Source organism: Ornithodoros turicata, chromosome 4, assembly GCF_037126465.1.
Source record: "Ornithodoros turicata isolate Travis chromosome 4, ASM3712646v1, whole genome shotgun sequence".
NCBI classification, from domain to species: domain Eukaryota; kingdom Metazoa; phylum Arthropoda; class Arachnida; order Ixodida; family Argasidae; genus Ornithodoros; species Ornithodoros turicata.
In genome coordinates, this window is record NC_088204.1 from 18,459,343 (window position 1) to 18,474,715 (window position 15,373).

Sequence of the window (15,373 nt, forward strand, 5' to 3'; positions counted from 1 at the left end):
TATTACAATTACAATGGTCGTTCAACGTTGACTTAGACTTCTGCTCAAGAAAAATCAGTGAGTGGATGTAATTTAATAAAGTTTTGGAGGTCAGCGGCATGTGCAGCAGGGGCAGCTATCATGGCTGAGAACAGTGTGTCTGGAGCTGTGGAACAGCGATGCATAATCTAGTTCTTGTGAAGGAGAACGTCAAACCAGCTCAGATTTTGAAAATATTACAGGCACAGTACGGGAACGAACAATGTCAAGGCGAGGACTATACAGATAACGTGGCATGTATGCAAGCTAACTGGCTGACAAACTCCATCACACCGTACTTGAAGCATGAGACCCGGTTTCACCAACGCCGATTAACATTTGAACCGAGATCAATTGTCTCTTAACTTGAATTTAACGCTTAACTCTGCTGCATTAAAGGAAGTTATTATCGCTGAAACATTCATCATGTCACCGACTGACGCTTGTAAAAATGAATTGAGTGTTAACTTCAGGTTTTACCAACCCTTGAGCTCAAGGACAAACAACCACACACACGAGGAACAGCCACGCATACGTGTGTGCGGCTGCTCCTCGTGTGTGTGGTTGTTTGTCTTGCCCAGACTCGGGCTTCAAATATGATTGGAAGATTGTACGAAGGACGGGATATGGTGACGAATGAACCACACGGACAAGTTCGTCCGACTGCAGTCACGCCAGTGAACATCACAGGCACTGAGATAGCAATCCTCGAGTACCCGCGAGTAACAGTTCGGGAATTTTTTTTTTAAATTCTGTGTTAGTGCCGCGAAGCAACTCTGGCTATGAGCGGCAGTAGACGTGGACAGATGGAGAGAGCGCAGCAGGAAGGAGTGGAGGAAAGGGGGTTAGTATATGCGTCCTGGGCCAACTTCAGGAGGAACTGTGCCGACATTCATCTGGAAAGTCAGTTCGGGACATTGCAGCCCAATGCAATATTAGTGTCGACGGTGTGGAGACTATATTCAGGAGCACATACTGTTCCATAAAGCCTGTGCAAGATAGGTTCCCCGACACCTCACTTGTGACCAGAAGGGAGCGCGCATGGCAGTCTCTCAGCAGCTGTTGAACCGGTTTCAATCAGAGGGGGATGAATTTTTGCAATCAATCATCATATGTGATGAAACCTGGATGCATCATTCCACCCCAGAGACAAAAAGGGACCAGCATAGAAAGAACCCCGTCGCCAAAGAAAAGCAAGATGTGGTCGCCTGCTGGGAACAAGGACATGTGGGATGTCATCCATGTGGATTTCTTGAAACAAGGGGTCACGATCAATGCCCAGTACTACTCCACGTTGATAAAGGGTGCAGTGCGAAACGCAATTCGCAAGAAAAGGCCTGGGATGTCCCGGCCTCACACGGCAAATTTGACGGTAGCAACCCTGGACAAAATGCGCTGGGAGGTTTTCCCCATGCCCCTTTCAGCCCAAATTTAGCCCCAAGCGATAACCATTTCTTTCAGCCCCATAAAGAGCATATTGGAGGAAAGACTGGTGGTGGCTACGACAGCAGGCCACTTGTTTCTACGCTAAAGGCATCAAAGAGTTGCCACAGCGATGACAGCAGCGTCTAGATGCGCTCGGTGAACAATTTGAAAAACTGATGTAGTTTGGTGGTTCCCAAGTTTTCCACTGTATTTAAAGAAATAAAAGTCTCGGTGAACCTTGAGTGACACTTTTAGATTATGGAGCAAACTTTTCCTTTAATGAAAAGGTGCATTATAAACCTCAACGTTGTCCCTAGTTTTTTTCATGAACAATCGGAACTCTAGCAGCACCACTTACGATGGTTTAGCTATATGGTTTTTGGAGAGCAATGACTTGGATTACCCACCTTGCAACATAAGAAGCCAAACAAGAGTAGAGTGAAGGTGTGTACATGTTGCCAACTTGATTGGATAATAGTAGGCTTGGCCTGGTCTTCTTCTCATATATGCTCTGGCTATACTGCATGAAGGCCTTCTCTACGTCACGGTTGTGGATTGTGTCGTCCAGGTCCAGGTTGCTGCAAAAAGAACAAGGTTTTAATAAGGTGCCTTTGAACTAACGGCAGTTAACACTCTTCAAAGTCCCTACCTAAACTCAGTGAGACCAGCATATTTGGAAGATGTGTGATCCCTGAGGAAGTCGTTCAAAACTAGACGCGCCAAGCTCTTTTGGACCAGTTTGCCGTATGGAGCGTGAAAACACATGGCATCCAAGTCATCTAACGTTACGGGCTTGCTGCCACGCTCTGCACATAAAGGCACCAACAATTTTTAACAAAGATCCACGTAGCACACTCAGCACAATGGAGATCATGCAAGCAGCAAAAAAATTCTTAGAATAAAAATTCATAAAAGCTCAAAATTTTTAAAATAAAATATTCATGAAATAAAAATTCATAGTAAAAGTCATCTAACGTTATGGGCTTGCTGCCACGCTCTGCACGTAAAGGCACAACTATTTTTAACAAAGATGCACGTAGCACACGCAGCACAATGGAGATCATGCAAGCAGCAAAATTGCGGGGGAAACGTATCCACCATACCATCTGCGTACACAGCTTGGGCCTTCTTGCAGAAACCAGCATAGCACTTATCTAAGGCTCTGCTGTAGCACTCTACCGACAATTTGCCGTCGACGCGGGGGTACTCGGACTGGAGGTCGGGCTTGTAAAAATCGTACACGTGGCACATGTGGGAAGCTCTCACACCTGAGAAGGAACAAAAAGTGACCATGATCAATGTTACAAACATAGTAACAAGACTCAGTCGAAGTGGCAGGCGGTGACTGACCTCGCTCGAGGACAAGCGCGGCATTTGGTCCAACAAGCATTGCAATGGCTCCTGCTCCACCAGTGGGACGAGCCGCACCAGTTGCGTAAACGGCGATGTCGGCAGCAATAACCAGCGCATATCTCCCTACATGATAATGACCTTGTTATACTATACAATTCAGAAAACAGCACTTCAGTGAGGATACAGCAGCTGACAACTCGCTGGAAACCCATTTCAGAGTCTAGTGATTATGGATTCAGAAACACAAGGTTGTTGAAAAACAACTTATCAGGAACAAACAGGATCCTAAATCAAGCACAACATAAACGCCCAATGGGTATCCTTAATATTAAACCAAGAGTCCTTTCACTGTACCAAAAATGTTCGTTGCAAGACTCTCTTAGGACACATCCTAATGATCAGCTTACACGCTATCACATGGTGACTCGCAATATTCTGGTTCTGAACCCTTCTAATTCTCCAAATTAGGGTGTGACTGCCTTACGCTCTGAACTGGCGTATTCAAGCTTCCAAATCTGCAAACATTTATTTTCTTGCTTATATTTTCTTCTGTCAACTGTTATTCCTATGTTGCACTGCAATACATTTTTGCAATGATACAATCTGTGCACAGGTCACTCAATGAAACACAAACTGTTCCACCAGAAGCTGGGTGCGCTCTGATAACTCTCACAACAAAAATACAAGGTGCTTCATGTGAAACTGGCCAAAGTTTCAAAACAGTTGCTGCATATACTTATTCCCGATGTGGCCTACTTAAAGGCAATATTGCATCAGCAATCAGTGAAAGTTTCAATTAACCTCTATAATTAATATCCTGAATTAGTGAAAATAGGTTGATGGTTTAATTGCAAAGTTGTAGAGCATAACCTTGGAGTTTCTAATCCACAGAAGTAAAAAACACAGCGAGCTTCTGTTCTCCAGTATAAAGGTTGCAAAAATGCGTAACCTTCGAGCATGATGGAACGAGATGGAGCGTGATGGATGACTGCGATATTTCACCTGTTCTTTGAGCGTCCTTCAGAGTTCCGCTTTTCATGCGGCCAGTTTTTCCTCTCGCTGTTGCCTTCTCTTACTCTGACAGGCTGTTCCTGAATGCGTGGTGCACCCAAGGTTTGTACTGACTGGTAGGGGGAATACCGATATTGTCTGCTATTCGACCTACTCAACATGCTTCAGACACAATTATCAGTTTCATGTGATGGTGTCACGTGATACATCAGCTAATCAGCTAAACTATGACAAGCAAATATGCCATTAACACAAATAAACTTGCTGATCCCCGATAGCGCTGCTTCATAAACATATTGGGTTCTTCGTTGTGGATTCTGCCGGGGACCACGGAAACAAAGATAACGATGCCAACTCTTTCACCCGACAGCACAAAGTGATGTGCACCGCGCACTGAGGGACAGCCTATCATCAGAGTGAGACAGGGTGACATCGAGAGGAGGATAGGAAAAAGTGACCGCATGAAAAACGGAACTCCGCAGGACACTCGAAGGTTTTGCATATTCGCATCTTTTATACTGGAGCACAGAAGCTTGCTGCAGCTTCAATTTTTGATGATTAGAGACATCAAAGTTTGCTCAACAGCTCTGCAATTAAACCATCAACCTATTTTCACAAATCAAGGATATTCATTATGAAAGTCAATACGTGCACTAATTACTGACACAATATTACTTTTAAGTAAGCCATATTAGGAATAACTATGTGTGTCAACTCTTTCGAAGGAAAAATGATCCACGAATGTAAGAAATTTTGGTCAGTTTCTCATGATGCACCTTGTATAATGAAATGGTCAGTAATCAACTTTGCAAGTACCGAAGCTCCAAGTCTAGATGACTCCTTACCATCCCAAGCGCTCGACTCAACCCACGCAGCGGCATTCAGCAAAGCAGCTGTACCACCATAACAGGCATTAGTTGTGTCAACACCCTCGATGTCACAGTTCCCACTCTCCTCAAATAGCTGCATTAGCACAGTCTTCACACTCTTGGACTTGTCCACAATAGTCTCTGTGCCCACTTCGAGCCGACCAATTTCGTTGGCACCCACGCCGGTCTTTTCGAGCAGACGATGAGCGACGGTGAGGCACAAGGAGTTGATGTCCTCTCGGTCCGAGCAGAAACCCATCTTGTCCTGGCCGAGGCCAATGGTGTACTTGCCCTTGGAGACACCATCAAATGCTTCAAGTTCTGTCTGGTCAACATACAGGTAAGGGAAGTAGACTTCGATGGCCAGAATACCCACGCCATCGGGCCAGGTGCGCGTGTCACTTTTCTTGAAGCTGGGCATTATCTATCAAAGGGAGAAACTTGCATTGAAGACATATTTCTCATGACAGTCCCTAACAGAAGTGGAAGTGGAAGTAGGATTGGTCGGCTGTATAACACTAACGTACACACAGGTATAGTAACAATGGGGGGGGGGGGGGGGGGGGGGGGTCGTCAAACTCCCCCGAAATCATATATTTGTTAGTGCATTTGGGAGAGGGAAACGAGGGGGAAATCCTCATCCCCCCATGTAAAGTCCCCATAAAACCCCTCCCAAAATATTTTTCTGGGTACGGCACTGCATAGTAATATCCACAACAGCTATGGCCCTGTAGCAGTGCAGAAAGGTTAAGTATGCATATTTACATGCACGAAGAGAGCTCAAAATGCAATACGTATTTGTATACCAAATGCTATACTATATAACCCTGTTAATGTTTTCCATAGAGCTCCAGCGTGAAAGAGCCCATACATGTGAACAATGATTGAAATGTTTAATAATGAACAAGGTAGGTTCCAATGTTTCCGGTAACTTTCTACGTGACCATTAGATGTGATGATTAAATTGGACAATCACCAGCCAACAACCTAACACGACATATTTACTCGAACAGCACAAAAATGGAGGCATAAAATACAAGATTCAATTGTCTTAATTACGTGTGTGTGTTCTCCCTAGTTCCAAAAATAGCTGCTCCAATTAGACTGCCAGCATGTCTAGATGGAGCCACGCATAACACGTGTATTGTGTAACACCAGGTCTTTCAGACATTTATCATTTTTAACTGAGTAATGTCTACATCTATTTGGCATAGTTTGTAGTGAATGTCATGGCCATCTTTGTCACTGCATTTGTACACAAGGTCATCTTGGCATTACATCATAAGGCAGGAGCTCCTTCGAGGCTATAGTGTTAAATACGAAATGAAGCGTGTTTGACTCCAAGCTTATCACGTTCATGAATGAAAATGTTCTGTCATAAGATTCACTTAAAGCACTTTGGTACTTAAAGCCCAGGTTTCTCTGAAGCAAAGAGAATGCTCATAATATCAGTTCCAAAGCACAGACCCCTTATGGCATATCAGTTTGAGGAAAACTGGAACCCTGTTTAAAACATGTCCAACTTGCAATAAGGAAAGAATAAGAAAATAATGACGATAGACCTCGCCGGGCAATGTGAATGACCTCTGAGAACAGACCTTGTCATCCCCAATGAGGTCACCGTGTTTCCCAACAAACATAGACTAGGCTGGTTGCGCACCCCGTTGGGCCATAATATTCCGTTAGAAAGCCTTACGTCAATGGAAGGTGCAACACGTACTGTGACTGCTCTCAAACCAGCGCATTTGTATGCTACGCTATGCTTTTTGTTTTGTGGAAAGCTCGTCAAGGTCACAACCGGCGAGACCGCAAGAAATTGCACGGTGCAAAAACAACCTAGCTGACAACCTTGCGCACTTCGCACTAGCGGGTGAAATCATCGTCCTGTTACCGACTGATTATGTAAGATACGCGAGAGATCCGACTGCATGCCATGCGTTCGGAATTTCATCAGCAGGTAAACTCTGGGAACTTTTCTGCAGCAAGGGTTTCTGGAGCAAAATTACAGCACCAGATCGAAGAATGCACAATGGCATAAGACGCATGTGGGAACTGAAACAGTCACAGCGCCAGCTAACGCTCCAGAAATCTTTCGGCTGTCTCAGAAGTTTTCATTTTTCTGCAATGTAAAATGCAAGGCCAGGACAACAAGGGTAACCCTTACCTCCAGCGTTCGGCGACTGTTCGAAGCCAAGGCTAAAACTCCAAGCCTAGCTCACGACTAAATGTGTGAAACGAATGAACATGCTTCACGTAGAATTTTGACTTTACAGCGCCGCATACGAATCAAGCCATATGACACACATTGGCAATTTCTTTCGACTGTTTTCTTTTTTCGCTCCCACGTTTCACTCCAGTATTTATTTGTTTATTTTGGGGGGCCACACGGTTGCTGGATGACATCGATGTTTATAGCTACAAATAAGTTTCGGAATCACGATGCCCGATTATGCAAAATTGCGATTCAAATGGTGGAGAGAGAAAACAAGATGTTCTTATTCTTGTCACAGCTCACGTTTCCTTGTAGACATACCCAATGAATGTAGATGTAAGGTCACAGGAATATTTTATTTATTTATTTTTTCACGAGGTTAACGCTTGAAAACGAAACTGCATGACATCGTCCCAATGTGGTCGTCACATCCTGGCGGTTACCGTGGTACAGGGAGCACACCAATGAAGACTACTGAGGGATGCTCGCATATGCTTTCTGTGGCGAGTAGGCCTCTTGGACTACCCAAATCCCAGAGCAAGAGGGTTAGCACGCCCCTCCCTCTCCTGTGCCGCCCGCCATCATCTCTTCCCTCCCTCTTTCACCCTTCCTCCTCTCCCGGATGCACCGAGCCACCACTTCAGATCAGGCTAACCGCACTTTCCCCCTACATCACGTCCCCCCCCCCCCCCAATAAGGTGGAATGATAGTCCCTACGATTGTGCCGTTTCAGGGACGACAACACAGCACGAAGCAGACAGACTTCCTTCAAACTCAAGGAAATGTTACCTTGTTCGAATCCACACCAACTTGCTTGCACTTTACTTTTATTTTCATGACGCGCACACTACAGTTACTGTACGACGAAGTATTGAAAAAAAAATTGGGTGCGGTAGTTTGAGCATACGACTGCGACTGCGTCTAGCTATGACATCAGGGAGGCCCAAGAGCTGCGACCATTCCCTGTCATTGGTAGTCGTAAGCACGTGACCTCTCCCGGCGCTGCCGGGGCGCCGCCAGCGGTGACGCCAGAGCCCGACGAGTTCCAGTATTCGCATTTTCTTTTTTTGCAACCTTTGCTATAAACGTTGGAATGCTAGTTCACGTCGATGTAATTGTCTTTCACATTTATTTCGCACAACGTGGGACGAAGCGTCGCACCGGAACGCAACGCAACGGAATCTCTTGCCTTTTTCATCATTCCGAATTCACGTCACTGCAATATCTACCTTCTTCACATGGTATTCTCCCGAAATATTGTTGCTCTCTACGTGTGGGCAAACTAGTGGACAAGATCCATGACGACGAAGCCTGAGCTTGGGCGCAACAACATCACCAAGCAAGCCTGAGCGATGGGCAAAGACGTTGTGTTTTAATTGTTTACGTGTGTTTGTCCATCGCTCAGGCTTGCCTATCATGGAGTTCATCCACCAGCTAGCCTGCATCTACGCCATTCTGCACAACAGCATCGAGGGCGTAGCAGCAACACGTTACTATAACGTTACGTTACGTCCTTGTTGTTATTGTGCCCAAGCTCAAACTTCGTCGTCATGTATCTCAAAATAGATTTTCAGTTTTGAGAAGTAGTGCCCAATCTACTAAAGCGTCTGGCAACAGCTCTCCTCGAGGATCGATTTCCGTCTCCAAAGTCGCCGCTCCTGGCGGTCTTTGACGTGGGTCGGAGAGCGGAGACGCTCACTGGAAGCGCGCAATGAAATAAATATAATTTTTTGAGTCCGGAGTGGCAATTTGAGAAATGTTGCAAGTTGACTTTGCGCGGCTTGTCTATGAATGGCAGGCCAGTCCGCCGGTATCAAGTGGTTGTCTATTCTGTCCAGGACTCGGATCAGCGCTCGCCAGCTCGTCTGAAAACGATCGCACTCCACCAGAATCTGACGTGGATCTTCTGCTCCGCACTTTCAGTATACGCAATCTTTTACATAGAAACGAGAGACATTCAATTCCACATGAGACATCCAATCTTAGCAGATGACCGCGCTTATATTTTATCCAGTATAACTTAATTGCGTGTCACAATCCCTCTACCGTGTATTCACACAAGCGATATTCCCCAGAATATTCCATCTGCTGCCACGTGAGCGCGAGTGCACAACATCATCATGTGTTTTCGTGCTCTTCCAACCATGAGGATTATCGCGATTATCGTTCGGCTCAGCCACAAGATATTTCCTAGCAGACGACAGGGACGATGGTGTCGTCTGCTACGCCATTCCCGATATGCAGGCGCCGTGCGAATGGTGCGAATCACGAATGCTCAACACTAGACGCTGTGGAACTTCCGCCCCGTGAACATATTTTTGCCTTTTCTTCCACTAGAATGTTCCATGGGGATGTGAAACGACTATGCTTACGAACGATGACATGGTCGTCTGTCTGTGCATTAACTCCTATTGTAATAGAGGGCCTGATCCCTTCGATGTAAAAGTGCCGAACCAGGACGATATGCATTTTGCAACTGCGACCGGTAAATTCTTCGATGACACAGTACTCACATTACGTAAGACCTCCGTCCGTTTCATCCAAAGGTAAAATTTCACGAACCACAAAAACAAACGTTTACGCTCCACACTGTCCAAAGTCTGCGTTTGACACAAGCCATTGCCTGAGTCGTCCTTTTAAGGGCGAGCACATCAGGAGAACGAGGATAAAGACGTACTCAAGGACAATGCGTTTTACACGACGGGTGCTCGTGCTTGCCTTTTCCTCATAACCAGGCACGGTCATGTATATTTGCAAAAGGAGGGACATTATTAATCTTCTCGCATGCACCAGGGAAACAAAACGCAAAAATGTCAAAGGAAAGACTTCGTCAACGTCACCAACGCAGGTGGTGGACGTTCGCGGATGACGCCAAACTGCTCACTGCCTTTCGTTTTGTGGCCAGTGCCGGATTTACGGGGGGGGGGGGGGGGGGCATATAACCCGGGGGCCCCCACCAGTCTAAGTGTGATTGTTCTGTAAACGATACGCAAAATCACGTATGTAGCACGAACTCGTGCACTTGGTACTACGCCAGTTGAAAGATCCGTACGGTTCATGCCTAACCACGGGCATAAGGCTGAAGCTGTGGCTGTTCAAAGCTGTAACGAGTTTCCTCGACGCACATGACATAAGCAAAAGGTCTGGCGAGCAGTCTTACGACAATGCTGCGTCCGTGAGTGGAGAGTACAAAAGTCTTCAAGCGTTAGTACAGCAGAAAATCCTCTGGCCACGTGGGTTCCTTGTTCAGCGCTCCCACTGGATCTGGTGGCAAAATGAACTGCCGGGTGCTGCCCTGCTGCTGCCTTTTTCCACGCAGCATCCACGCATACACGACGGTGCTAAACGACCTCACCACAACGGTTCCCGGCGACTGCTTAGGAAAGTAGCCCGTTCCAGTACCGAAAAGAGACTCCGGCGGTCCTGCAGAGTGGACGCTGTGGAAGCCTTAGTTCGGGGCTACTGTTTTTCGTTAAAAAGCGCTGGAAATCACTGCTAACTGCCGACGAAATGGGTGAAGTACGTTCCAACTCGGTATTGTGGCCTCAAGACTGTGCGACATCTGCAAAGTGCCCCAGGACACGTTACACGTACTTATACAATGCCCAGAACAAGAAGACGCAAGGGAAAGCCTGTCCCGGGCACTTTAAACACTTGGACAAGAGACCACTCTCTTACTTCAAAGTAATGGGAAGATGACTTACAAAGGAACAAGACATGAAGGCACTCAAGGCACTGTTTGTCTACCTAAAAGAAAGCGGTATATACAACCGCGACTAGCAGCCACGCGTCGCATAAACCTCGAAACCACCTAAATGAGATGGAGCTGAAGGCGCTCTTAGGGCAGCCACCTTGCTCCAAGTCCTTCCCCCTTTTTTCTTTTTTTAGCAGTTAATGACTACTACTATTACTGTTGCGTTATAAAGTCCAAAGATCGACCTGAACAGCGTGGTTCCATCATTGAGATCGCTCAAAGGCTTTATTGCCGCGTAGCGCGAATCATTCGATCACTACTACATTGTTAGGGAAAGATGCATCTGGAACAAGGAATTTACTTGAGTAAGAAAGCGCTGTCGTCGATCTAGTCTACGACTGACGCCGCTATATAGGCTACAGAACTACCTCGGATGCACGTCTTGTTGTCTTTCACAGGACTTTCGCCAGGCAATAGGTCAGCTAGCTCCTCTTGATTAACAATTGGCCGCACATGAAGAACTGTCGTCCAGGTTTGGTCTGTTCGGAGAAATCAGCATCCTCGCCACCGAAGACATCAACAAGAAGGCAAGATGTCTGGCAGAAGTCCACAAAAATTTGTATGAACACTAGCTAGGTGGTACTGGGTAGTACTAACAGTAGGTAGTACGCTTCAGTCACTTTGCCAAGCCATTTTTGCAAGACGAGGTTGGCATACAAGAGCAGTTCCTCTACACGCGATTATAGAAGGGAAGGAAGCTTGCCCTAATGTAGAGATTGCTATTGCACTAGATATAGCTCTGCTCTCATATATATCTCACTATGATGGTTGACAATAATAGTCCCTGTGAGTGCTCGTTTTCGAAACTGAAGCTCAGGAGAACAGTCGTCGGGCATCCCGTTATGCATATAGAAAGGGACGTTCTTAAACAGCTTGATTTTATACAGAGCTCATTACTAATTTTTCAGTGAGGAAGTCAGGGAAGATTCCAATTTACGCTAGCATCGTAATGGAGTCTTGAGTAGCATGCAAGACATAGTTGATGGAAGGTCTTAGAAAATGCAAACTGGAAAACAAAAAGGTGAAGTAGGTACTCTTTCCTGGAGCCGGGTGGTCAGGCACCTCCATGGACTTTGTCACAGGGCGACAAGATTGTTTTGTGGATTTTTGTCGTTTAACAGGTTTTGGGAGAGTCAATTTGGAAGAACACACTCTGGTTCGGTGGGCCAGGACATCTTCGGGATGCTCAGATTTATGGCGTCCAGATGCTTGGTTAGACTCGTGGGGGAACAGTCCACGTTGAGAAACACGACACCTCGACGCGACTGTGTTTGTGCCCTCCGGGTTGTTCTTGGCACCCCGCGGCGCGACCAGTGCTGCTGCTTTCGGGTCGTTTGGACCGTGTACATTAACCAGAGGCCACGTGTTGTAGAATAGAATTCTGTTTTAAGGTCCAGAACTTGAGGGTCGTCTTCGCAATGATGCGTTGAAAGAAGTTTTCTTTTCTGTTGTGTTGTTACTGTTTCTGTTTTTTTTACGTAAAAATACCAGCTGTGTTTTGGGACAGAGGGGCGATTACCTTTTCTCAGAAAAGGGGGGGGGGGATGCTCCGTGAAGTCACATTTGGGAACCCCGTTTCCCGAGGTAATATAAGGAGTAACTGAGGGAAAGTGGGGCAGTCGTCGCAAGGTGGTCAGTTAAGAGTCCCAGCGAGAGAGTGGTGGGGAAGTTAGAGGAGTGGCGGCAATGTCCTGCAGGTGGACGATGATACAAGTTAGAAATGTGTGTGAAAGCTGACTGAGTTCGGCAAGTGTTGTGACGCGTGTGAGTGAAGCGACGACTCAAGGAACCCACCGAGAACCACCGTCGGAAGTAGGCAGCGATTGACCCCCTCCAAGACATCGCAGAACTGAGCTAAGTGTGACTGTTTGGTTTGAAGTGGTACTGGCTCTGTGTAATCTCAGTTTTTGCAACATTATTGTAGCATGAGTAAATATGTTGTTGATTGTAGTTCTGTGTACGTGTGCAATCGTTCAGCCACTGACTGCAGCCGCTTGACCCGCTGAGTCCGAATCATAATTAGTCACGGAGTTCCAGACATTACTCGGTATCGTCACCCGAACCCGTGACAATTAACTGGCGTCCGCGACAGGACTCAGCGACAGTCGTATTTAGAAGCTGTTACGTGGGTGAGCGAGCGTACAGGTCGGAAACGTAAGGTGTACGGCATGGATTTGCACGAGCTGATAGCCGTCGGGAAGGAGCTAGGTCTTCAGGGAGCCGCGCTGAAGGAATGGGTTGAGAAAGAACAGAGGGAAAGAAGGGCGCAAGAAAGGGAGCTGCTGAAAGAGCAGGCGCTTGCACGAGAGCAGGAACAGGTACGCGAAAACGAAGCGGCGAAAGCTAGAGCCGAAGAAGCAAAGGCTAGGGCTGAGGAGGCAAAACAGTTAGCGGAAGAAGAACGGCGAACTATAGAGATGAAGATCAGGCTACAGGAACTGCAGAATCAGGGTTCAGGCGCGACAACGACGAACGCTGCACGCGAGGTCGGTAACACACTACCGGTTACACCGCACCGTTGGCTTGCGCCGTTCGACGAAAGACGTGATGATCTCGACGCGTATCTGCTACGTTTCGAACGCCTGGCGACGGGACAACGGTGGCCAAAAGAGCAGTGGGCGACGGCGCTCAGCGTCTGTCTTAATGGCGATGCGTTGGGAGTTTTTGCCAGACTGACACCTGAGGACTCCGCTGAATACGACAAGGTGAAGGCGGCTCTCCTTCAGAGATTTAGGTTAACGGCGGAAGGTTTCAGGGAGAAGCTTCGAAGTGGGAAGCCAGTGGATGGAGAGACCGGAACACAGTTTGCAGCGCGGTTGAGTAACCTTTTCGACAGGTGGATCGATTTGTCTGAGACGAAGAAGGACTATGCCAGCCTACGGGACCTCTTATTGACGGAGCAGTTTGTGAAGGGGTGCCAGCCAAAGTTGGCCATGTTTTTGAGGGAGCGAAAGACCGAATCCTTGGCAGATTTGGCGACGCTGGCCGACAGGTTTTTGGAAGCGCAGTGCCAGAGTCATCTCGGGCAGAGAAAATGCGAAAGTGACGGTTCAGACGAAGAGCCAGCGCAAGCAGCAGCGACAAGGCACGCCCATGAGAGGGAAGAAACGCGAACAAGAGGACTCTGTTTTTTGTGCAACAGATTGGGACATAGGGCAGCATACTGTAGGAGTCGCCAAAGTAACGGGAAATGTTATTCTTGCGGGAAGGAAGGGCATCGGGCAAGAAACTGCCCAGAGGAGATGCCAGCAGTTTCCCAGTCATCGTGTGTCATCGTCCGAAGAGTTGAGGACAAGAGCTGTACAGAAATGGACATGAAGGATGGACATGTGGGACTCAAGAACGGCGCAATAGTGCCCGTTGTAAACGCTTGTGTGACGCCCAAAACAGCGTTCCAGATCGAAGGCATGCCGGCCGCAATAGGAAAAATGGGGAAGCGGGAAATAACGGTCCTGCGAGACACAGGAAGCGACACGGTGATTGTCAAGAGGGGACTGGTAAGACAAGAAGACATGACCGGAAGGTACAGCCCCGTGCGCCTAGTAGATGGGACTGTAAGGAAGTTACCGGAGGCGAGAATTTTTGTGAAGACGCCGTTCTATAGCGGGCCTCTGACGGCAAAGTGTATGGAAACCCCACTGTATGACGTGATCATCGGGAATGTTCCAAATGCGCGAGGACCTACTAATCCTGATCCGAATTGGGAAGAAGCCGATAGTGGAGAGGGTACCGTCGCAGAGACCAGGAAACAGATGTACGGCAGATGTCCGACTCAGGCTGCGAATGGTAGGAGCGAAAGGGGTGGGCGACCGAGAAGATGGTATGAACGAGCGCCACCGCGGATCAGGATGGAGCGTAGACGTTTGCAGTGTCAGTGCTCAGCCTGGAGCGGAAGGTTTAGAAGGACGTAACTACGTTTGAGCTTCTGAAGGGATGGAAACAAGGAACCGACTATAACATGACATGGGGAATTCAGAAGTGAGTGTGTCGGCAGACTGCAGTGAAAGAAAGCGAATCGTTGCAAAGTGGATCGAGGGCGGTGTAATATTAGAGTTGATTTTCGGTTCCGGAGTGTTGTAAAGCATGTGTTAATAATGTCTCAGTAAGGTAGTGATTGTTGTGATACAGTGGTTAATTTGTGGTTATGGATAAATGAGAGTATTGTGTTTGTATTTCATGGCCTGTTAGTGCAGTGGCGTCGCAAATGATGAGTCAACCAGAGTGCACGAATGTAAAGATTTTGTCTGTACATGTGGGTGTTTCGAATATTGTGATGTAATATTCTTAAGACAGGGATCGTCGTGTCACTTACGTCAAATATTGTGCATTATAGGTTATGCATTTTCTTGACGTACTTGTGCTGGTTGTATCGCGAGTGTGGATTTTTATGGAGTGGACTTTGTTTCGCATATTATGCCGGAATCTTATGTCTCGCCCTGTTTGTGGGTTTTGCAATATTATTATATAATATTCTTAGCGATGGGGTCGTGTCACAGGGCGACAAGATTGTTTTGTGGATTTTTGTCGTTTAACAGGTTTTGGGAGAGTCAATTTGGAAGAACACACTCTGGTTCGGTGGGCCAGGACATCTTCGGGATGCTCAGATTTATGGCGTCCAGATGCTTGGTTAGACTCGTGGGGGAACAGTCCACGTTGAGAAACACGACACCTCGACGCGACTGTGTTTGTGCCCTCCGGGTTGTTCTTGGCACCCCGCGGCGCGACCAGTGC

The 15,373-nt window shown here is 47.1% G+C and overlaps 1 protein-coding gene across 7 annotated transcripts in view; it reads right to left on the bottom strand.

Annotated features, from left to right (window-relative positions):
• LOC135391229 (hydroxymethylglutaryl-CoA synthase 1-like) overlaps positions 1-15,373 on the bottom strand; it is a 28,705-nt gene that overhangs the window by 5,002 nt on the left and 8,330 nt on the right. The window contains exons 1-6 of one of the 7 annotated variants that reach the window (XM_064621398.1): positions 9,402-9,471; positions 4,653-5,100; positions 2,794-2,919; positions 2,547-2,711; positions 2,093-2,249; positions 1,851-2,021 (exon numbers count right to left, since the gene is read on the bottom strand). In XM_064621398.1, coding sequence (XP_064477468.1) covers positions 1,851-2,021; positions 2,093-2,249; positions 2,547-2,711; positions 2,794-2,919; positions 4,653-5,100; positions 9,402-9,428 — 1,094 coding nt within the window. In that variant the 5' untranslated portion in view covers positions 9,429-9,471. The other 6 variants (XM_064621396.1, XM_064621399.1, XM_064621402.1 and 3 more) reach the window with 6 other exon arrangements.